This window comes from Oncorhynchus clarkii, chromosome 12 (genome assembly GCF_045791955.1).
Source record: "Oncorhynchus clarkii lewisi isolate Uvic-CL-2024 chromosome 12, UVic_Ocla_1.0, whole genome shotgun sequence".
NCBI lineage: Eukaryota > Metazoa > Chordata > Actinopteri > Salmoniformes > Salmonidae > Oncorhynchus > Oncorhynchus clarkii.
The window spans coordinates 12391366-12416273 of NC_092158.1; the positions used below are offsets into that span (position 1 = coordinate 12391366).

Sequence of the window (24908 nt, forward strand, 5' to 3'; positions counted from 1 at the left end):
TTATAAGTGAAATAATCTGTCTGTAAACAATTGTTGGGAAAATTACTTGTGTCATGCACAAAGAAGATGTACTAACCAACTTGCCAAAACTCTAGTTTGTTAACAAGAAATTTGTGGAGTGGTCGAAAAACTAGTTTTAATGACTCCAACCTAAGTGAATGTAAACTTCCGACTTCAACTGTAGATACTGGGGTTTTGACGTGTAGAAAGTCAATGTGAGAGATTTGTCAAAAATGTTGCTACTTCAGGTGATTGTGCAATACATATCATGGTTGCACAATCAGATGCATTTAGCATACAGTAATGCTGGTTTGTTACACCTTCAAACGGGAAAAAACATTATCGTGTATATAGAGATAGCGTTACATGACACATGGCTGCACACACACACACACACACACACAGAAAAGCTATCTGTGCTTCCACCTTAACCAACACAAGGTGCGGCATCCGGCTTGTTGGCAGGTTGGTTCTACCTCCATGGCCTTTGTACCGTGACAATCCAAGCGGCAGCGTCAGCAAGACATGGGTCTTCCCTCAGACGGCCTCCCGTCGCCAAGACAACCTCATTCCAGACTCTACAAACATCAGGGCAGACTGGAGCTTAGCATTCCAGAGGAACTCCCGGGAGGCAGGGTTCTCTCTCTTGTTGTTGTTATTGTTTGTTGTTGCTAAGGAAGTGCAAAGATGGCAGGTCTACTACCTCTACCTACTGTACGGAAGCTAGCCCTCCTTTATTAAAGCTGATATTGCTGCCGTTGACAGTGTCGTACATGTACTTGCAGAGCTAACCACTATGGGAAAGATGTGTGTTCTTTCTAAGGGTAATCCTTCAGGGAGTATTGCAGAGCGAGGCGTTGTGTGACTTAACAGTTAGTCTTAACAGTTAGTCTTAACAGTTAGTCTTAACAGTGCCATTTAATAAAAGCACAACCCAGAACTCTCTGTGGAGTTAGCTGACTCGACCCAGGGCCTGCTGGGGTAGAGTAGTCTGGTGTGTGTGTGTGTGTGTGTGTGTGTGTGTGTGTGTGTGTGTGTGTGTGTGTGTTTCGTCATGATCACTCGGGAGGCGTGAGCATCACAGCCGTTTTGCACAAACACAAACCAGGACCATCTGCAGCTCTGGCTCTGGTCCAAGAGCAATACTAAGACCTGTACACTTTCCCTTCATCTGCTCTCAATAACACACCCACACACACACTGCATGCCTGTGATGTCATGGTTCTGGGTGTACATGTAAATGGCTGCCTGCCTCTCTGTGTTTAAACGTCCATCTAGCTACAATGTCAAAGATTCAGGAACCAGAACCTTGTAATTATGTAGTCATTTACACTCTGGGTGAGTTTTATGACTATAGTGACTTATTCAGCTGGTAGAGAGGCCATTTGTAACCATTACGATTATAGTTCTGGTATAGACAAGAAACAACATTCACACAGAGAGGTAAAGTATTAATGATACCTCTCCTCACCAGCTACAGTTCAAGCATTTACCTCCCCAATAGCTTAATTCAGCAAGGTAATGTTGTTGAGAGGAGCAATGGGAGCATTAAGCACTATCCAGAGAGTTATAACAGTATTTAGTAGCAGCAGGCCTGAGTGAAGAATACCACAGTCAAAGCCAGAGTTCCCATCCGGTTCGCATGCTGCAATGTTTTTCACAGAACATTTGAAACTTATACAAACCACAGAGCCAGGGCACAGTTTCTGTCACATACCTCTGGCACTCCACGGTCTGATCTGTACAATGTAGAGCAGGAAATTTTCTGTGTGTGTGTGTGCCTATCAACGCACACTCAAGGGTCTCCAAAAGGGTCATTTGGTTTCAATTGTATCTGGCGTGTTGTGTCGACTTCATAGCTGTTAATGAACATAAGATAAATGACCTACACCAGGTTACCATGACACCTAATGGACTTCTGATGTTCCCACTGTGTCATGTTAAAATTTGGGAGCGGGCCTCGCGGTTGAGCGGTTGGCAGTTTAACTGGTATGCTGGGATCCAGAGAGGGCTATTGGGCTCAGATTTTAAGAAAAATTGGCAGGGTTTTTTGTTTTTTCACAATAGAACCTACACATAAAGTCAACGGAATTTTCATAAGCAAGCTGCTTAAGGGATTTGATAGAGTAAGACAAATATTTCAGGGATACGTTGTATCTAGGCTGTATTCCCCGATCTCAACTAAAAACTGCCCTTCACAGTCCTTTGTAGACCATAGCCTTCCTTCAGACCGCCTCACCATCCAGCAGTAAGTCTGGGAAAGAGGGGTCCTCCCTGGCTCTGGCCTTAGACAATAGATGCGGTAAAGAGGTCAATGGAACTCGACCAAAACAATGGAAATGCCATGGGGAAGGTGCGGTGAGATCCCAAATCTCCTCATTGTCCCCCAGCAGATTTAGGCTACATTTAGGCTGTTACTTGTGTTTATTTCACTCTATGTTGTGGTAAAAAGGTGAGCATAATGCTTGTATGGATGTCAGGCCATAAACGACTTCGACTACCACCACCAATTTCTGTATGCTAGCTATGCTAACCAGGCTATACAAACAGCAGTCACTTCTTCTAAACCTGAAAAGGAACAACTTCTAAATGTTATGCAGACAAGCAGCAGCTTCCTGTGGTCAATGAGTCAGGCAGACAAGCAGCAGCTTCCTGTGGTCAATGAGTCAGGCAGACAAGCAGCAGCTTCCTATGGTCAATGAGTCAGGCAGACAAGCAACAGCTTCCTGTGGTCAATGAGTCAGGCAGACAAGCAGCAGCTTCCTGTGGTCAATGAGTCAGGCAGACAAGCAGCAGCTTCCTGTGGTCAATGAGTCAGGCAGACAAGCAGCAGCTTCCTATGGTCAACAGGTTGTTACACTCTTTTGAGCTAATGAACAGTGCACTGCTGGGAGACATTTGGACAAATGGTCTGTTGATGTGGGACATGACACTGTAGTACTGTATTTACATCATCATCAATGGCCAGTTTATCAGGTACACCATCTATTACCCCCCCCCCCCCCCCACCCTTTTGCCTCCAGAACAGCCGGAATTCTTCAGGGTATCACGCAGTTGCTGCCAACAGCATGAATGCATCTCATCCCAGAGACTCTATTGGGTTTGGTGAGCAACAATGCTCAAATAGGCTGTGGCGTTCAATCGTTGCTCCATTGGTATCAAGGGTCCTAACGTTTGCCAGGAAAACATTCCCCACACCAGTACACCAACAGCCTGTACTGATGACACCATGCAGGATGGGGCCATGGGTTCAAGCTTCCTATGTGAAATCCTGACCCTGCCATCAGCATGACGCAACAGGAACCGGGATGCATCAGACCAGGCAATGTTTTTCCACTCCTCATTTGTCCAATGTTGGTGATGGCGTGCCCACCGGAGCAGCTTGTTGTTTTTAGCTGATAGGATAGAACCCGGTGTGGTCGTCTGCTGCAATAGCCCATCTGTGACAAGGAGCACCCTGGGTATATAGGTAGGTAAACCCATAATGCCCATAAAAACTAATACAAGTATCTAGCTAAACAGACCTAAACCCTATCTACAGAATAAAAAAGGTGGAGAAACTGGGTTTCTTGAGTTTACCCTTACCACTGATTATCATACTGTGTCCATTCCAATGTAGAAAAACATATTAGCTGTCTTTCAATAGTTATCCATAGCTTCATCTATTATTTCAAACTATTTTTAAGATTTTCACTTAAAAAGGTACTGCCAAAATGTTTTTAGGCACGTGCAGATAGGGCATTCATTACCTGTGCAGAACACATTCCCTATTTGCCCTTCATCTCTAGTGTCCTTTTGTTTTGGGTAAAAATACCTTTTTGTGTACAGATTGTCGTTGTTATTCTGAACCCTCTGCCCGCAAGTCGTTAAATTTACCGTGAATGTGTCATTTAATTTGCCATTAATATTTGGCCATCTATTTTTTTTTTGTAAAAATAATTCAAGCCATAATTGCCCAACCAGTCTGTGACCGAAGGCTTCGGGGGGATTATTTTTTTTGGAGGGGGGCTTTTTTAAGTTTGAGCACCTGTCACCAAAAGGCCTGCGCACGGGCATGTCTAAATCCATTATATTTGGACATGATCATGAATGGGAAAGATGTCATGCTTGAGTGCTACAGACAGATGAGTCACCCAGGCAGGTTGATGTACCGGGAGAAAGTCGATGTTTAGGTAACAATCACACAGAAATCTGCTGGTACCTGCGCAGAACTGAGGGTATTATTTATTGGTACTGAAGAGGGCTAGACATGCGCAGGGTTAGGGTGACGTTATCCTTAGACACTAATCCTGGGTCAGTTTTGCATTGCTCCGACTTTCAATGCGTGGAGGGGCAAGCTGATCCTAGATCTGTATAGGGGCAACTTCCGCAGAACACTTACGTGTCATGTGTTTTTATATCTATCCTAATGCAATCTCCCTTCTCTGAGTGAAATCATATACTTGACTTGAATGTTTGCCATTTGACTGACTGATCTTGACGAAGACTTAACATTCAAATTATATTTAACCAGGCAAGTCAGTTAATGGCTTAGTACAACGTTCTCTTTTCCTATGTTAGATGATCACACGCTGTTCCGTCAAAATTGGCCTTGCATAAATCAAAATGTCTCCCCAGCTTCATATCATAGTTTGAATTAAAGTAAATCAGAGCCAGCTTGCATTATAGTGGTGAATTTTGATGTCAGACAGTTACAACAAATGTTGACTTGAAAATAACATTTACATTCGGTTCCTGAGTGGAAACAGAGAAGGCTCATTTAAGGGTCATAAATCACAAAATATCAAACCCTTGAAAATAATAAAACACTAGATATTTAATTGCCAAAGTTCGTTATAGAAATGTCAATAAGCAACAGATGCACGATGTCGAACTTCACTTTCAAACGGAACACATCTCACAGTACAATAATGTACCAAGCGTAGTTAAGTCAGTCAAAAATGTATTTCATTGAGTGTCAAGTGACATATAACATGTGGAACGCCGGTTCTCACACAGACGCACACCTAGTGGTCTGGATCGAGCATTTCAATGTATGTTGGTCAATACTGCCCCCTGCTGGTCTATGTAGAACAATCTGCTCGGGGAGGGAGGATTGTTTACATGTGATCGAGTATGGTCGCATGGCTTCCTCTCATGTAGAAGACTATGGTGGTACAGAACCTGAACAAAATGCATTTTTAAATAAGAACAATATCCTATTCTTAGTCTTGAGTATTATTCACGGGGTTAACTGTTAAGTCAATAGGATGTTTTTACCCCCACCAACACAAATTGGGCATTATTCATGTTGAAAAGTTTTATTTATGTAAAAATGACAGTAAATCAAGTTGATAGTAACTGTAAACACTAGGCTACTATAAGCAAGGGAAACCATATACATGCCTCGGATGACAAAGAACTAGGTTAAACTTATTTTCAGGTTGCATGAAAATATATCAGTACTTCCATTATTTGTACAGTTGCCTTGGCAACTCATTTTAAATGCTGTATCACTTCTCTAGAAGTTCATGTCGGAAGTTTAATACAAATGTAAAAGTTAACAATGTTGCTCGTTTAAAAACTTTCACTGTAATTTCAAATTGCATTTTTTTTATTATGTACTGGGATCCCTATACTGGTAAATTGAGACAGAAAAAAAGCAAGAACAATTATGTATAGGAATTAATATACCATAAACTTCCCAATCACATACAATCTCCTCTTTTATAACATTGGGAAACAACATTATGCGATTAACCCTTTAAACCAGTATTTATTTCCTTGTGAGAAACAATCATGTTGGTCTTTGGCTGAATGAAATAAAAACAGGTAGTACACTGGTGATCTGATGAACTAAGTAGCTGTTACTCAATTCAACCATTAAGGTGATTAGAAAAAGCTTTTATTTCTCACAAAAACTATGATCCACTGTTACCAAGAAGATTTATCATGTATTTGTAGGAAAATTCAGGAAACCGTGAAGACCCATGTTTTTATGCTTTTATGAGATATTGATCAATCAAAAAAGTAGAGGGGAAAAAATGATCAAAATTACTATCATGGCTTCCTTTCTAGTCGTCGTCAAAGTTCTGTTGTAAAAGGAAGTTAGCAGCCAAGTTCTCGTTCTTCTCACAGGCAAAGTAGGCCTGTATAACAAGTCCTTCTGGGAATCCTAGGGCTTTTAGCTGAAGAGGAAACAGACAAAGTCAACATGGAAATTCAATTAACAAAGATCAGAAATTACAGGATTTGCATGACTTGTTCAGATAGATATCTATGTAATGGAGTCATTCATCTTCAGTTGAAAACAACGCAGTCAGAAATCAACACTTGGCTTTTTGTTATTAGGTTTATTTGACATGGAGAATGCAGATTAACTGACATTTCTGTAAATGTTCCAGATTTAGCGAACTAGCTAATTTTCAACTGTAGCCACATATCAACAGCCATCATGACCTGTGAGATTCCTTCCTTACCCGCTCAATGGCCTCCTTCTCCTGGGGTGTGACCTGGATGTAGTTCATGCCACTTCCAGCCTCCCCACCAACCCCCACTCCACCACCACCTCCTCCTCCTCCTCCTCCTCCCTGTCCCCCCTCCTGGGCTGGCTCGTTCAGCATCTGGATAAACTGCTCTTGGTGGCTGCTGATTTGCTGGGAGGGAAACAAACAAGACATGGTCGTGTTCATTAGGGCACACTGTAGCAAAACATTTCCAACGGAAAAGAACAGCCATTTCTTAAAGGGATACTTTGGGATTTTCACAATGAGGCCCTTTATGTACTTTATTTTTTAAATGTAACCTTTATTTAACTACCCAAGTCAGTTAAGAACAAATTCGTATTTACAATAACCGGCCTAGAGTCAGATGAACTTGTGGATATCATTTTTATGCATCTGTGTCCAGAATGAAGGAAGTTAGTGTCGCAAGGTAATGCTAACTAGCACTAGTGCAATGACTGGAAGTCTATGGGTATCTACTAGCATGCTCGTAGATGCACTGGTCAAAAGTAGTGCACTGTAAAAAGGGATTAGGGTGCAATTTGGGACATACAAGTGTTTTAGACAAGTCTCCCAGTGGGGGTCTGCTGCGATGCCTTCAGGCTCTGATCTCATCACTATGTAGGCCTGAAGAGATGAAGGATACAGAGGGGAATTGATTTGTCAGACAAAACTATCTGGAATTCAGCATTCAACTAGTCTATCTACTGCTCATTTTATCCAGTTCAACTACAAGATCGTGGAATAATAGTCTGGATCATCAATTCAGGAGTATATCGTAAATAGCAGTGCTTGTAAATAGCAGTGTGTGTGTTGTGTCTTTGGTGGCGGTAAGAGTGGCGCAGCGGTCTAAGGCACTATATCTCAGTGCTAGAGGCGTCACTACAGACCCTGGTTCTGTATCACAACCGGCCGTGATTGGGAGTCCCATAGGGCGGCGCACAATTGGCCCAGCGTCGTCCGGCTTAGGGGACGGTTTGGCCGGTGGTAGGCCGTCATTGTAAATAAGAATTTGTTCTTAACCGACTTGCCTAGTTAAAGGTTAAATAAACACAAAAATAATAATAATAATAATAATAAAAAGAGTAGTGTGCGAGTCATCCATACTTGCAGAAGCTGGGGGTTCTCCCTCCCTATCTGCTGTAGTAAGGCAGGGAGCAGAGAGGGGTTCTGCTGGATGATCCGTCTCATCTGGAGGAACTGAGGCTGGTTAACCAGGAACCCCAGAGGATTGGCTGGATACACAGAGGGGAGAAGAGGTGTTCTGTTTCCACAGTTCAACATTACATGTCCACACAGGTCCTTGTACTATATTGATAAATGTAAAACGCAACAACTTCAAATGTTTTACTGAGTACAGTTCATAAGGAAATCAGTCAATTTAAATAAATAAATTAGGTCCTAATCTATGGATTTCACATGGCTAGATCAGAAAACCAGTATCTGGTGGGACCATCATTTGCCTCATGCAGCGCAACACATCTCCTTTAGAGTTGATCAGGCTGTGGAATGTTGTCCCACTCCTCTTCAATGGCTGTGTGAAGTTGAACATTGGTGGAACTGAAACGCACTGTCGTACACGTGAATCCAGAGCATCCCAAACATGGCGTCTGGCGAGAATGTACACCATGGAACTGGGACATTTTCAGCTTCCAGGAATTGTGTACAGATCAGATCCTTGTGACATGAGGCCGTGCATATCATAACCCGACCTCCACCACGGGGCAACGTTGACATCAGCAAACCGCTCGCCCACACGACGCCGTCTGCCATGTACAGTTGAAACCGGGATTAATCCGTGAAGAGCACACTCCTCCAGCATGCCAGTTGAAACCGGGATTAATCCGTGAAGGGCACACTCCTCCAGCATGCCAGTTGAAACCGGGATTAATCCGTGAAGGGCACACTCCTCCAGCATGCCAGTTGAAACTGGGATTAATCCGTGAAGGGCACACTCCTCCAGCATGCCAGTTGAAACCGGGATTAATCCGTGAAGGGCACACTCCTCCAGCATGCCAGTTGAAACCGGGATTAATCCGTGAAGGGCACACTCCTCCAGCATGCCAGTTGAAACCGGGATTAATCCGTGAAGGGCACACTCCTCCAGCATGCCAGTTGAAACCGGGATTAATCCGTGAAGGGCACACTCCTCCAGCATGCCAGTTGAAACCGGGATCAATCCGTGAAGAGCACACTCCTCCAGCATGCCAGTTGAAACCGGGATCAATCCGTGAAGAGCACACTCCTCCAGCATGCCAGTTGAAACCGGGATTAATCCGTGAAGAGCACACTCCTCCAGCATGCCAGTGGCGATCAAAGTTGTGTTTGCCCATTGAAGTCGCCTTACAACGCCAAACTGCAGTCAGCTCAGGACCCTAGTATGGACGACTAGCACGCAGATGAGCTTCCCTGATACAGTTTCTGACAGTTTGTGCAGAAATGATTTGCTTTTGCAAACCCACAGTTTCATCAACTGTCTGGGTGGCTGGTCTCAGACAATCCCACAGGTGAAGAAGCCAGATGTGGCGGTCCTGGGCTGGCGTGGTTACACGTGGTCTGTGGTTGTGAGGCTGGTTGGATGTACTGCCACATTCTCTAACATTGGAGGCGGCTTATGGTAGAGAAGTTAACATTAAATTCTCTGGCAACAGCTTTGGTGGACATACCTGCAGTCAGCACGACAAATGCATGCTGCATCAAAACTTGAGACATCTGTGGCAATTGTGCTGTATGACAAAACATCACATTTTAGAGCGGCCTTATTGTCCCCATTACAAGGTGCACCTGTGTAACGATCATGCTGTTTAATCAGCTTCTTGATAAAGCCACACCTGTCAGGTGAATGGATTATCTTGGCAAAATAGAAATGTTCACTGACAGGGATGTAAAACAAATTTGTACACAACATGAGAGAAACAAACTGTGTATGGAATATTTATGGGATCTTTTATTTCAGCTTATTAACCTCCAGTGTGACAAACCGCTTATGGCATGGAACAATCGATCCAGTGCAACATGGAGGTCATCTCAGGATCTAGCTGATGCTGAGAATGGTCAGTCAATATGTTACCAGTTTCTTATTATTTCAGAGAAAAAAAAAAGAGAATAAAAATGCATCAAATGTTTTCTTAGTGTCCACAGCATACATAAGTGTTGTTACCCAGTGTAGAGGCAGGCGCGCCCACCCACACTCACCTCCTGTTGCAACGCTGGCGGGGGTCGTCATACTGCCTGTGTTGAGAGCTGGAGTTCCTCCACCCACAGAGGGCACCACTGGGTCAGCACCCGCATGGCTCTCCTCCCCAGCTGGGATCCCCTGAAGAACACACACGACAACGTTCACTACCGCATTAGCGACCCAACGTGAGAACTGTCAGACTGTGGAGGAATCTAGCTTGCTTCATTCCAGCTCTATGTAACATGTGGATGAAAACCATCATAAAATAGAAAACCTGAAGTACTTGAAAAACAAGGGGTTTTTTGTTTGTTTTACTATGGAATAACCAGTCAATATCATGTGTGACTCATTTCAGGAAACTCGGCGTATGGCGCACGACACTACTTCACAGGAGAGGTATTTGAACGTAAACATAATTATAAAAAAATATATTAAAAAAAATCAAAATTCGTTTTTTTGTCGTTGCAGAAATGCCTACTGGAACATGTGAACTTTCATGTGACATAATAAACTTGTATGCCATCTGTAAATACTAATAAAATCGTTAAATTACGAACCTAGTTGATTTAGCCACGGAAAAAGCCAGGAACCTTCCCGCTAGCCATGATTGGCTGAGATAATGGATGGGCTGGACATGCCGAGAGATGAGTTCGGATTGGTCTGCCATGTAGCACGCTTCTGTCTATAGCATGAGCTGCTCAGTATGTGTAGATAATCCTTTCCACTGCAGCTTTTTTGAAAGATATCACGAATAACCACAAAAGTGTTGTTTCTGATGACAGTGATGGGGAAGAAATGGCAATCACAGAAGTTGAGTTTTGAAATCTGTCAAATGCCCGGTGGAAGAGTATGATAGCTAAGGAGATGGAGATAATTCTGGCATTTTGATTGCAAATACGTGGAGGGAGGTGAAAAGAGAACACAGAAGGCTGTTGCATAAAACACCTGTCCCCGGATAACATCTTCAAACTAAGGGCATCCACGGCATCGTGACAGAGGAAGAATCGTTCATTCATACGGGTAAGACAGCTACATTTTCAGATATTATACATTTCTAATTTAGTCAGAAAGTCATTATCATTCATTGCAAGTTAAAGTTAGCTAGCTTGCGTTGGCTGGCTCGCTAGCGTTACATGTATGTCCTCTGAAATAATATTATTTAACATTGAACCTAGTTAGTTCGCTTTAGTTACCTGCAGATTCAAGCTTGGTGGCTAGCTATGACAATCAGTTTTTATTGCTAGTAGTATGGGTTGGAACTATTGCCCCATTCAAAACAACTGGCAAGTCGGAAATCTCTGACTTCAGTGCGTTCAAGACAACTGGGAACTCTTGGTGTTAAATGGGAAAAAGTCATGATTTTACCTTGTATTTTTCCAAGTTCCCAGTGGTCTTGAAAGCACCATTGTTTAGCTAGCTACCTACTTGTCTAAACAAAATACTCAAATTCTCTAAATGATTACATGACCCCCATCCGGTTAGCCAGGTGTGTCTGTGGGTTATTACGGCCATCTATTGTATTTAATGAAGATGTGTATACGTCTAGACAATAGTTACCCATCCACTAAGCTAGATGTGGCTGGGGGTTGGTTATAGCATTTCTTTCACATGACCATTCACACTGAATAAAAAGGCGTGTCAGACTAGAGAAGGGTGTGGTGTGATGGGGAGATACTGTTAGCAGGTACTCCACAGCTGTCCGGGATGCTAAAGCTGTGTGTGGGGGCTTACTGTTAGCAGGTACTCCACAGCTGTCCGGGATGCTAAAGCTCTGTGTGTGTGTTTACTGTAAGCAGGTACTCCACAGCTGTCTGGGTTGTTAAAGCTGTGTGTGTGTGTGTTTACTGTAAGCAGGTACTCCACAGCTGTCCGGGTTGCTAAAGCTGTGTGTGTTTACTGTTAGCAGGTACTCCACAGCTGTCCGGGTTGCTAAAGCTCTGTGTGTGTGGGCTTACTGTTAGCAGGTACTCCACAGCTGTCCGGGTTGTTAAAGCTGTGTGTGTGGGCTTACTGTTAGCATGTACTCCACAGCTGTCCGGGTTGCTAAAGCTCTGTGTGTGTGTTTACTGTAAGCAGGTACTCCACAGCTGTCTGGGTTGTTGAAGCTGTGTGTGTGTGTGTGTGTGTGTGTGTGTGTGTGTGTGTGTGTGTGTGCGCGCTTACTGTAAGCAGGTACTCCACAGCTCTGTCTGGGTTATTGAAGCTGGCTCTGAGCGCTGCCACTACCTGCTCCCTCTCGTAGCCCATCAGCATCATCTCTGTCACCATGTTCTCATACGATTGGCCTGTCACTGAAGAGCAGGAAGAACAACAAACCAACCAGACAGCATTTTGAGCTGAGAGATTCTGTAAGCTTCAGATGACGTCATTCACTAGGATAAACATAGCCTAATAAAAACAGATTGAGGCAGAGCTATGCCTTTCACTTCTTTATCTATGTAGGGAAGACTACCAAGACACATGTCCTGTAACAGATGGGTATATGGCCAAGGTAAAGGATAGTCAATCACATATACACTCAATAATGTTAACTTATATCAGGAAGACCATTTACCCAGAGCAGAAGTTGCCTCCTCGAACATGTTCACATTTGTCAATAGACCAGAGGAACTGAAAGAGAAGGAGCGTGACACCGATGAGTACTGTTCAAGTAGTATATCACATGGTCTGCCCTGTACTAAAATACAACCACAAAGAGATGCATTCATCCTTCTATAAGCTCAGACACTAACAACATGTCTACTGGCCTCGTCTTAGGAGAGAACACACACCGCACGTCCATCTGCCGTTCGTTCAGTGTGTTTCAGGGACCACCCACCGGTGGGCGACTGCCGACATTTTTACACATGATTCTACATGTAGAATCAGTTCGCAAATGACGGCTGGCACTCTGTTCAGAGGTGCTAAGTAGTCTCAGCTGGCAAACGCTACCGGCGTGTCTGTGCCTTTGCATGAGGCTACCGTTGAGATGGACCGGTAAAAACAGCCTCCTATTAATGGCTGCCAGCTGGGCTGTGGTCTTCAGGCCGAGGTAACATCGACAGCATCCCCCAATGGCACCTTACTCCCTATGTAGTGCACTATATAGGCAACAGGGCTCTGGTCAAAAGTAGTGAACGATATAGAGAATAAGTTGTCATTTGTGACACAGCAGTGACTGCCAAACCAGACCTACCTGGTGGGGGTTGATGCTGGTGCTGAAGTGCTGCAGGGCCTCTCCTCGGCTGGTTTGGACCCCTCTGGTGGGTTATCTGAGCCTGGCGAGGCAGCCGTGGGTACAGTGGGGGCTGTAGTGCTGGAGGAGGTGGTGGCGGCAGAACCGGAAGGCTGGGCAGCTGCTGGGGCTGCTTTAGGCTACAGAGAAAAAGGGGACGCCCACAGCGCTCGGTTTTTGTTTCTTTCCAAGGCATCTTTTAAAGAACACTTATGCCTATAAGTGATACAGTAACAATGATTTAACCAATATGGATCGTGTCATGTAAGAAGCCTGTGATCTGCTTTAGGCTACATACAGACATGGACACATTGGGAATTACTGTGAAGCAGTATTCATTTTAGGTGACTTTCACTTTGTGAGGTAGCAATAGTTCCTTTTTTACTAAGCAAAAAAACAAGCTTGCTAGCCCCGTAGGCTACTCATCTTGCTAAAAGTATTGATGGAAAAATCTAATAGGATCAGATCCAAGACTCATAGATATGCAAATAAACAGCCATCTTTACTATTCAATCTTTCAAGGACACTACCTGCTGCCAACTATCAGACACTCAAACTGCGCAGAAGTGACATATTGTAGCTCAGTGTGGTAGAATATTCAATCATTGGATGAACTGTTGCTGCACCTGTATGCATGGGAAGGGGGGCTGTAACAACTGATTCCAATCGACTCTGCACAGTGGGATGCAATCTGCATTCTGTCTGTGATAGAGGTGTGTGTCAGCTAATTTTGGCACTTATTTTTTTAGATTTAGTCATTGACTAAAATATCATTAAGTCTTATTCAAATGACAAAAAGGATTTAGTCTACAGTGTCAAGAAAAAAAGTGTGTGAACCATTTGGAAATGCCTGGATTTTTGCATAAATTGGTCATAAGATTTTGATCTTCATCTAGGTCACAAGAATAGACAGTCTGCTTAAAATAATAAACAATTATACGTTTCCATGTCTTTACTGAACACATCGTGTAAACATTCACAGTGCAGGGTGGGAAAAGTATGTGAACCCTTGGATTTAATAACTGGTGGACCCTCCTTTGGCAGCAATAACCTCAACCAAACGTTTTCTGTAGTTGCAGATCAGACCTGTAGAGCTGCTGGCAAAACGCACAAAAGTGCTGTTTGAATGAATGCTTATGAGCCTGCTGCTGCCTACCACCGCTCAGTCAGACTGCTCTATCAAATCATAGACTTAGTTATAACATAATAACACAGAAATACGAGCCTTAGGTCATTAATATGGTCGAATCCGGAAACTATCATCTCGAAAACAAGACGTTTATTCTTTCAGTGAAATACAGAACCGTTCCGTATTTTATCTAACGTAGCAGGTAGCAGCAGGCTGCATTGTACAACCTTCAATGCTATGTCATAATTACGTAAAATTCTAGCAAATTAGGCGGCCCAAACTGTTGCATATACACTGACTCTGCGTGCAATTTCACCTGGTTAATATTGCCTGCTAACCTGGATTTCTTTTAGCTAAATATGCAGGTTTAAAATAATATACTTCTGTGTATTGATTTTAAGAAAGGCATTGAGCTTTATGGTTAGGTACACATTGGAGCAACGATACGCAATGCAGGACACGCTAGATAAACTAGTAATATCAACCATGTGTAGTTAACTAGTGATTATGATTGATTGTTTTTTTATAAGATAAGTTTAAATGCTAGCTAGCAACTTACCTTGGCTTACTGCATTCGCGTAACAGGCAGGCTCCTCGTGGAGTGCAATGTAATCAGGTGGTTAGAGCGTTGGACTAAACTAAGGTTGCAAGATTGAATCCCCCGAGCTGACAAGGTAAAAATCAGTCGTTCTGCCCCTGAACGAGGCAGTTAACCCACCATTCCTAGGCTGTCATTGAAAATAAGAATGTGTTCTTAACTGACTTGCTTAGTTATATAAAGATTCAATAAAAAGGTGTAAATTATTATTATTATATATTTTTTAAATCGGTGTCCTAAAATACCGATTTCCGATTGTTATTTAAACTTGAAATCAGCCCCCCCCAAAAAATCGGTCGACCTCTAGTCTTGTGAACTGCTCTCGAGATCATGCCACAGCATCTAAAATCAGGTTGAGGTCAGGACTCTGACTGGGCCACTCCAGGTGTATTTTCGTCTGTTGAAGTCATTCTGCGTTTTGGGTCGTTGTCCTGTTGAGCTTCAATTGGTGGAAAGAGTCTTACATTCTCCTGCAAAATGCCTTGATCGACAGAAAAATACATTTGAAAGTTTATGATAGCAAGATGTCCGGGCCCTGAGGCAGCCCCCAACCATGACGCTCCCATCACCATACTTTACAGTTGGGATGAGGTTTTGATGTTGTGCTGTGCCTTTTTTTCTCCGAACATAGTATTGTGTTCCTTCCAAACAACTCAACTGTAGTTTCATCTGTACACAGAATATTTCGCCAGTAGCGCTGTGGAACATCCAGGTGCACTTTTGAAAACTTCAGATGTGCAGGAATGTATTTTTTCAGACAGTAGTGGCTTCTTCTGTGATGCCCTCCCATGAACACCATTCTTGTTTGGTGTTTTACGTATTGTAGACTCGTCAACAGAGATGTTAGCATGTCTTTAGCTTTAGCTGACACTCCAGGATTCTAGGACTGCTCTTGCAGTCATCTTTGCAGGACGGCCACTCCTAGGGAGAGTAGCAACAGCGCTGAACTTTCTACAATTATAAACAATTTGTCTTAATGACTGATTAACATCAAGGCTTTTAGAGATAATTTTGTAACCCTTTCCAGCTTTATGCAAGTCAACAATTCTTAATCTTAGGTCTGAGATCTCTTTTGTTCGAGGCATGGCTCACATCAGGCAATGCTTCTTGTGTTTTTTATAGGGCAAGGCAGCTCTAACCAACATCTCCAATCTCATCTCAGTGATTGTACTCCAGGTTAGCCGACTCCTGACTCCAATTAGATTTTGGAGAAGTCATTAGCCTAGGGGTTCACATAATTTAAACATTCAGTGTAGGTTGGAAAAAGTATGTAATTTTTTGTCTATATTGCATACAATAATTTGTATTAAACTGTTTGTCTATTGTTGTGACTGATGAAGATCAGATCAAATTTTATGACCAATTTATGCAGAAATCCAGGTAATTCCAAAGGGTTCACATACTTTGCCACTGTAGTTGTCAAAATGACAAAAACACTGGGCCATTTTAATCAACTAAATTACCTTTCATTTGTATTGTATCATTAACCAATAGTAAACAAATCAGTGTTTCCCCTATATTAATCTAGTAGCGGTCGGCCACCGTTGCTAAATCGTGGCCACCACTCAAAAAAAAATACATTTAAAAGACTAAGTGTAAATTTAAACTAATAATAAGACAGTCGGGAGAATGTCAAATGTCATGGCATCCCCATTGATTTTACGTTGGAGTCACTCAGCATAAGAACCCGACAAACCAGGGCAAAGTGTAGAATTGCAGGAAATGTGCTTAAAAACTAAAATCCTCTCCGCACCATGCCAAAATGTGTAGGATTGCAGGAAATGAATAAATAGTCAACAAAATGGCTACAGGGACTGAGTTGACCATTGTATTTAATATTATACTGACTCCGCACACAATCTTTCTTGTGCTCTTCTATTTATCACGAGTTTTTGTTCCACCTTGCTATTTTTAGTATTACATTCATAACTGCATTTAGAGCTGGCAAGAAAGGCATTTAACTGACAAGTCTCTCTCGACACTTCTTCAAAGTATTTGCAAAGTAGTATGGGTTGCATCTCAGTCACATTGTCATCGTTATCAACGGTCCAACAGCCCAACGTTATTTACTCAATAAATTGTTTGCTATGCATTTGTTTCTGTGCCAGCAAAATGTTTGCATACAGGCTACAGGGCCACGTTCAGTTGCAAAAACAGAGCTGACGTTATTCCTTATTCAACATGTCAGACAGCCAAGTTTGTTCTACAAAGCTGAAAGTTACCAAATGTTACATCCCGCTGAACCAGGTTGTTAGCAATAGCTAGCTAATGACATAACATGACTGAACAAGGCGTAGCCTAAACAAATGGTTAACAATCCGGGCCGCAAATAGCCTTGTTTTAGAATGGCCCGCAATATGCTTTATGAATGGAAAATGCGGCCTGCCAATGTCGCGGCGGTATTATGGGTCATACGTTTTGAACAGTAATGGCTAGAATCAAGCTGCTTTCTCTGAAGAAAAGAGGTAGACTTAGCTAGTACATTGGCTACAGAACCTGGCTAAGAAATGCAGTGAGGAAAGTGTGAGGGTTGCGCAAGACTAAAAATGTAAATACTTTTCTATACTCAAGGGAAGGAAAAACAGATAGTGCCTTGAGAATGAATTCACACCCGACTTTCTCCACATTTTGTTGTGTTAAAGACAACAACTTAAAATGAGTTCAACGTGGACCCCCCCACTGGCCTACACACAATACCCCATAATATCCCATAAGTGGAATTATGTTTAGAAATGAATTAAAAATGAAAAGTTGAAATGTTGAGTCAATAAGTATTCAAACCCTTTGTTATGGCAACCCTAAAGTTCAGGAGTAAAAATGTGTTTAACTAGTCACCTAATAAGTTGCATGGACTCACTGTGTGCAATAAGTGTCTACCTCATCTCTGTAGCCCACACATACAGATAATTATAAGGTCCCTCAGCAGTGAATTACAAACACAAAGACCAAGGAGGTTTTCCAATGCCTCCTTCCAATGGCACTTATTGGTAGATGGGGCAATATTTGTATTTTTTTAAAGCAGACATCAAATATCCTTTTGAGCATGGGGAAGATACTACACTTTGGATGGTGTATCTATACACCCAGTCACTACAAAGAGACAGGTGTCCTTCCTAACTATGTTGCCGGAGAGGAAGGAAACCACTCCGGATTTCAACATGACGCCAATTTGACTTCAAATCTAAATGCATTTGTCACATGCGCTGAATACGACAGGTGTAGACCGTAGTGAAATACTTACAGCCCTTAACCAACAATGCAGTTAAGAAAAATGTGTGAAGTAAAAATAGATAAAAAATCAAATAAATAATTGAAGAGCAGCAGTAAAATAACAGTAGTGAGGCTATATACAGGGGGTACCGGTACAGAGTCAATGTGCAGGGGGCACAGGTTAGTCGAGGAAAGATGTACATGTAGGTAGCTATTAAAGTGACTATGCGTCAATGAACAAACAGAGTAGCAGCAGAGTAAAAGAGTGGGTGGGGGGGACAACGCAAATAGTCTGGGTAGCCATTTCATTAGCTGTTCAGGAGTCTTATGGCTTGAGGGTAGAAGCTGTTAAGAAGCCTTTTGGACTTATATTGGTACTCCGGTACAGCTTGCCGTGCAGTGGCAGAGAGAACAGTCTGACTAGGGTGGCTGGAGTCTGACCATTTTTAGGGCCTTCCTCTGACATTGCCTGGTATAGAGGTCCTGGATGGCAGGAAGCTTGGCCCCAGGGATGTACTGGGCTGTACGCACTACCCTCTGTAGTGCCTTGTGGTCGGAGGCCGAGCAGTTGCCATACCAGGCAGTGATGCAACCAGTCAGGATGCTCTCAATGGTGCAGCTGTAGAACCTTTTGAGGATCTGAGGACCCATGCCAAATCTTTTCAGTCACCTGAGGTGCAATAGGATTTGTCGTGCCCTCTCCACAGCTGTCTTGGTGTGTTTGGACCATGATAGTTTGTTGGTGATGTGGACACCAAGGAACTTGAAGCTCTCAACCTGCTCCACTACAGCCCCGGCAATGAGAATGAAGACATGCTCGGTCCCCCTTTTCCTGCAGTCTGCAATCATCTCTTTTGTCTTCATCACTTTGAGGGAGAGGTTGTGGTCCTGGAGAATAATTCCCCTTTCAGCAGGACAATAACCAAAAACACAAGGCCAAATCTACGCTGGAGTTCCTTACCAGGAAGGAAATAAAAGATCCTGGGTGGCCGAGTTACAGTTTTGACTTAAATCTGCTTGAAAATCTATGACAAGAACTGATGTAGGCTAGACGTGTGCACCCAATGCTGAACAGAACTGAGCATCTCTGCTGCTAATATTAATTGTGCTCGTCACTGAAAAGCGCTCACTCTCCAAAAACTATTGTTCAGTCCACTGAGATTTTAGTCACAGGGATAGTCTTGTTTCAGTCAACTGAAATTAAAAATAATTTGTTTAGTAATTTTTTCCTGGGTCTATTTAGTCAGTTATAATCTCGTCAATTGCCACTGAAAATAAATTGATGTTTGATTAATATTTGTCACAATTTTTGTTGACTAAATTAACACGGGTGTGACAGGCCTAGGAAATCTACATCACACACAGACACGTACGTCCAATGACATGGAAAGTTAATTAAGTCCATCTGCCAATATCAGTGGGTGCCACAGTATGTGTGTTATGGTCTGGTGTGTGTGTGAAAATGGTTTTACAATGCAAAAACAGTTCTGTGCCATCTACTCTTAAATTCTCCACCACAATAAAGGCCAGATATCAACCCCTCTAATACCTTACCTTTGCCACCATGACAACCACAAAGTTCTTCTCATCAATCTTATAGTCCTTGATAGCAGTGTCATCATTTAGGATTTTCCCTGCAAGGAACAAACATGAAGATTAGAGGTTGACCGATTAGGGACGATTTCAAGTTTTCATAACAATCGGAAGTCAGTATTTTTGGCAGATTATTATTTAATTTTTTTACACCTTTATTTAATCTTTATTTAACTAGGCAAGTCAGTTAAGAACACATTCGCCTTTTTCAATGACGGCCTAGGAACGGTGGGTTAACTGCCTCGTTCAGGGGCAGAACAACAGATTTTTACCTAGTCAGCTCGGGGGATTCAATCTTGAAACCTTACAGTTAACTAGTCCAACACTAACCACCTGCCTCTCATTGCACTCCACGAGGAGCCTGCCTGTTACGCGAATGCAGTAAGAAGCCAAGGTAAGTTGCTAGCTAGCATTAAACCTATCTTATAAAAAAACAATCAATCAATCATAATCACTAGTTAAACTAGTAATATCAACCATGTGTAGTTATCTAGCGTGTCCTGCTAGATATAATCGATGCGGTGCATATCGTTGCTCCAATGTGTACCTAACCATAAACATCAATGCCTTTCTTAAAATCCATACAGAAGTATATATTTTTAAACCTACATATTTAGCTAAAATAAATCCAGGTTAGCAGGCAATATTAACTAGGTGAAATTGTGTCACTTCTCTTGCGTTCATTGCACGCAGAGTCGGTGTATATGCAACAGTTTGGGCCGCCTAATTTGCCAGAATTTTACGTAATTATGACATAACATTGAAGGTTGTGCAATGTAACAGGAATATTTTGACTTATTCCATTAGATAAAATACGGAATGGTTCCGTATTTCACTGAAAGAATAAACGTCGTGTTTTCGAGATGATATTAATGACCTAATGACCTAATGCCTTTCTGTGTGTTATTATGTTATAACTAAGTCTATGATTTGATAGAGCAGTCTGACTTAGCGGTGGTAGGCAGCAGCAGGCTCGTAAGCATTCATTCAAATAGCACTTTCGTGCGTTTTGCCAGCAGCGCTGCCGTTTATGACTTCAAGCCTATCAACTCCCGAGATTAGGCTGGTGTAACCGATGTGAAATGGCTAGCTAGTTAGCGGTGTGCGAGCTAATAGCGTTTCAAACGTCACTCGCTTTGAGACTTGGAGTAGTTATTCCCCTTGCTCTGCATGGGTAACACTGCTTCGAGGGAGGCTGTTGTCGTTGTGTTCCTGGTTTGAGCCCAGGTAGGAGTGAGGAGAGGGACGGAAGCTATACTGTTATACTGTTACACATAAGAACATCCAATAGTCAAAGGTTAATGGAATACAAATGGTATAGAGAGAAATAGTCCTATAATTCCTATAATAACTACAACCAAAAACTTCTTACCTGGGAATATTGAAGACTCATGTTAAAAGGAACCACCAGCTTTCATATGTTCTCATGTTCTGAGCAAGGAACTGAAACGTTAGCTTTCTTACATAGCACATATTGCACTTTTACTTTCTTCTCCAACACTTTGTTTTTGCATTATTTAAACCAAATTGAACATGTTTCATTATTTATTTGAGGCTAAATTGATTTTATTGATGTATTATATTAAGTTAGAGTTCATTCAGTATTGTTGTAATTGTCATTATTACAAATAAAAATGTAATTTTTTTTATATACATAAAAAAAATATAGTCCGATTAATCGGTATCGGCTTTTTTTGGTCCTCCAATAATCGGTATCGACGTTGAAAAATCATAATCGGTCGACCTCTAATGAAGATAATTATCAGTCAACAATGCTTCAAGAACCCTGACAATCTATGCCAATGAAATTCACAGAAGCCTATCCCTGGGGAGAACCCTGCTATCCTGTCACCTATAAGTTAAGTCATAGTGGTGAAGAAACATTAAAAGATGCACTATGCTGAAATCGCTCCACCATTTCCTAGTTACTAAGAATCTAACAGTTCGCCTAAATTCAGTTTATTTACAAAACAAGCAACTATAGTGTAGATAATCATTATACCATCTAAACCGCTGTGAAATATTTTTCATAACCAAAAATAGTATTTGAAGCTGGTGTAGAAAACCAAAAATTAAAAAACTAAACTTAAGACCAAAAATAATAAATAAATAATAAATATAGAACAGCTCTACCAGACTTTCTTTCAATAATAATAACAGATCTATAACTTACATCTATGTGAATTTGTTCAAGTCTCCCAAAAAGTCACATTTTGCAGCTTTAAAATGTCACATACACGGACTGAATACTATTTCTGCATTCCCACAACATAATTATACTGATCAAAAATATGAAAAACGCAACATGCAACCATTTAAATGATTATACTAAGTTACAGTTCATAAGGAAATCAGTCAATTGAAATAAATAAATTAAGCCCTAAACTATGGAATACACATGACTTGGCAGGGGCACAGCCATGGGTGGGCCTGGTAGGGCATAGGCTAACCTACTAAACCAAAATTATTTTTTCCCCACAAAGGGTTTTATTACAGACAGAAATCCTCCTCAGTTTCATCAACTGTCTGGGTGGCTGGTCTCAGACGATCCCGCAGGTGAAGAAGCTGGGTGTGGAGGCCCTGGGCTGTTGTGGTTACACGTGGTCTGCAGATGAGGCTGGTTTGACGTACTGCCTAATTCTCTAAAATGACGTTGGAGGCGGCTTATGGTAGAGAAATTAACATCTCTGGCAACATTCCTGCAGTCAGCATGCCAATTGCACACACCCTCAAAACTTGAGACATCTATGGCATTGTGTTTTGTGACAACTGCACATTTTAGAGTGGCCTTTTTATTGTCCCCAGCACAACGTGCACCTGTGTAATGATCGTGCTGTTTAATCAGCTTCTTGATATTCCACAGTGTCTGCTGGATAGATTATCTTGGCAAAGTAGAAATGCTCACTAACAGGGTTGTGCACAACATTGTTGATAAATAAGCTTTTTGTGCATATGGAACATTTCTGGGATCTTTTGTTTCAGCTCATGAAACATGGGACTAACATTTTACATGTTGTGTTTATATTTTTGTTCAGTATACATGAAAACATTGAGATGAGAACCTGTGTACTGACATACTTATGCAGCTCTCTTATCAGTGCCGCGCAAGGCAAGCCAACAGGAGACATGTAATTAATTATATTATGACAGCACAACGATTTATCAAAAGTCCTTATACTGCCAGATGAAAAGTAGAGTAGGGTAATAAAATACAAACTGTACCTGCATATATCAATTTCTGCCCTGCAACCGGAAAACCATCGTTTCCCTTCTCATTCTCAATTCTTTCCTTTAAGGTTTTTACCTGTAAAGAACAAGAGTAGACAAAGTATAAAGGGATCGAAGTCCATTGTGAGAAATATATGTTGTCAAACCTAGAGCTGTCGTTAGATAGCTAGCTATATGGATCAATGATCTGAACCATTAAAATGTTCCAAATAGGTAACAAACTATTCAACTGCTTCATAATTAGCTAGCTACCGAGCTACGTGTGACTAACGTTAACAAATTAACGTTAGCTAGCTATAATAGATGACTAATATTACTTAACAGTAGTTAGCTAGCGAACGTTTGCTAGCTAACTAGCTATAAAACAAACCCAAAAGTTGCCGTTTTGAATAAATATCTATTGTAAACATAAATTGCAACTATGCATGACAAAGGTGATTTACTAGACAGCGTTGGCTAATGAGCTCGCTAGTTGAGATTGATAAAGTTCAGCTAATTAGGTAGCTAACGTTACTAGCTAAAGCTAGCATAAATCAGCCAACGTTAGTTACTATTTCCTCAAGTTTCAGATCTGTTTTTGCATCATAAAATCGCAATAAGTGTATATGAAGCAATTTACTACTTTACGTTAAAGACTATTACTAATTCACTACTTGAATGGGGACTTGAACATGTTTAAATTGCTTCGCTACCTACATTAGTTATCCATGTCAAACTAGCTAGAATGTGTGCTAGCTAACGTTAGCCAACCGTAACTTAGCCGAAGCCACCCACCCCCTTCAACAAATGCATGGTGGTTTCAACTCACCGTCTCCTCTTCGTCTATGTCGATTTTAAATGTCTGCTGCTGGAGGGTTTTCAAAGTGATCTGCATTTTCGCGATGAGCAATTTAGCTTAGGTTTCTTTACTTATTTCACCACGTACTCTTTCCGAGGGTGTAGGTCGATTCGTTACTATTCCCGCTAGCTCATCACAACCTGTCCGGCGCCATTACGCTTTTGGCTTTTCAGTGCATAAACAAACCTGACTTTGCACAAAAAGACGAGTAGGCATGTGCAACTGGTGACGCGAGGGCGACATTGCAAGAAACATGGGAAATTGAGTATTCATTTGAATTAATCCGTCCATTCATTAATTCATACATGCATTCATTGTTAGCAGCGCATCACAGATATAAAAAAAATAATTAAATAAAAACTTGTTTTGAGTGCATCATCATCAACACCAGCATCATCTGCGCATCCATGATCATTCCGGATCGAGGGAATACTTTTTTTGTTTCCTCGCGACTAAATATGTGAAGCTAAATTAACGCACTTGGGTTTAATTTTCTCTCAAGTTAAATAGTTACCCACTCACTAGCTTTTAGGCAGGTGTGTGTCTTTAACAACATTAGCGTCAGCAACAATAGTGGAATCGGCGGTTCGCCTTCAAAATAAATCACCCATTGAAACATGCAAAAGGATAAACATTGTGAAAACATGCCACAATTGGACTAGATAATGATAAACAAGGTTGGAATGTTATATAAATTCAACAAAGAAACAATTATGAATCAAATTAACCCACAAAAAGTACAAATATGTTGAAAATGCAATGTGGATGCATTTAAATTCAGAATTGCATTGGGCGCATGCTTATACGCGCTGCACAGCCTAACCTATGGATTGAGCATCCATGAAATGGGGTATAAACCTACACAGTGACACCCACAGAACACAACAATACGGAATACGCATTTAGATCTTCTTGTAATTGAATGACTGTTTCATTTGCAAATTTGAGCAGGTGGTGCTAACAAACTACAGTGTATATCCTTCCTGTATTTCCTGCACCTTCTGCTTAGTAGTTTACTTTCGAGCACTGTTGCGTTTTGGCCTCATGCGATTTTTTAGTTGTTGGACTATTTAGCTAACCATCCTAGAACATTTTTTTTACTTAACCTTTATTTAACTATGCAAGTCAGTTAAATACACATTCTTATTTACAATTTACAAAAATCTCAATAAATTAGGAGTTGTTTTTGGTGTAACAGTAACGTGATAGTATGCTATTATATATGTTTCTCTTATGCAGAATACTACTGAATCATTATGTGATCTTCCAAGACATTGATTCAGCTTTGATTTTAACTTTACTAAACGAGCACCACTGTCAGAAGTGGCGAAGTGACGCTCCGGTGCGCTCTGGCAGCACTACAGTATACCTACCCCCTGCAGTTCGCTGCACAGAACGAGCTCATTTAAGCGCACCAGCCACACCTAGTCTTTTTCCT

The 24908-nt window shown here is 41.6% G+C and overlaps 1 protein-coding gene across 1 annotated transcript; it reads right to left on the reverse strand.

Annotated features, from left to right (window-relative positions):
* Positions 1 to 4657: 4657 nt before the first annotated feature.
* Positions 4658 to 23690, reverse strand: LOC139422716 (UV excision repair protein RAD23 homolog B-like). Its single transcript, XM_071174021.1, has 10 exons — positions 23441 to 23690; positions 22627 to 22708; positions 19366 to 19445; positions 12836 to 13014; positions 12215 to 12270; positions 11824 to 11951; positions 9678 to 9798; positions 7590 to 7717; positions 6459 to 6635; positions 4658 to 6167 (listed from the first exon to the last, which is right to left on the reverse strand). The coding sequence occupies exons 1-10, from the start codon at positions 23504 to 23506 to the stop codon at positions 6054 to 6056; spliced, it is 1131 nt and encodes a 376-aa protein (XP_071030122.1). The 5' UTR covers positions 23507 to 23690; the 3' UTR covers positions 4658 to 6053.
* Between the last annotated feature and the right edge of the window lie 1218 nt (positions 23691 to 24908).

Bases quoted from the DNA above. Each gene is read 5' to 3' on its own strand.
- LOC139422716 (XM_071174021.1), bottom strand. From the start codon at position 23,506: ATGCAGATCACTTTGAAAACCCTCCAGCAGCAGACATTTAAAATCGAC. The intron at 9,799-11,823 runs GTAAGCGCGCAC...TGTGTTCTTCAG, and splicing joins CTGTGGAGTACCTGCTTACA to GGGATCCCAGCTGGGGAGGA. The intron at 6,636-7,589 runs GTATGGATGACT...TTTCCCTCCCAG, and splicing joins AGAACCCCCAGCTTCTGCAA to CAAATCAGCAGCCACCAAGA.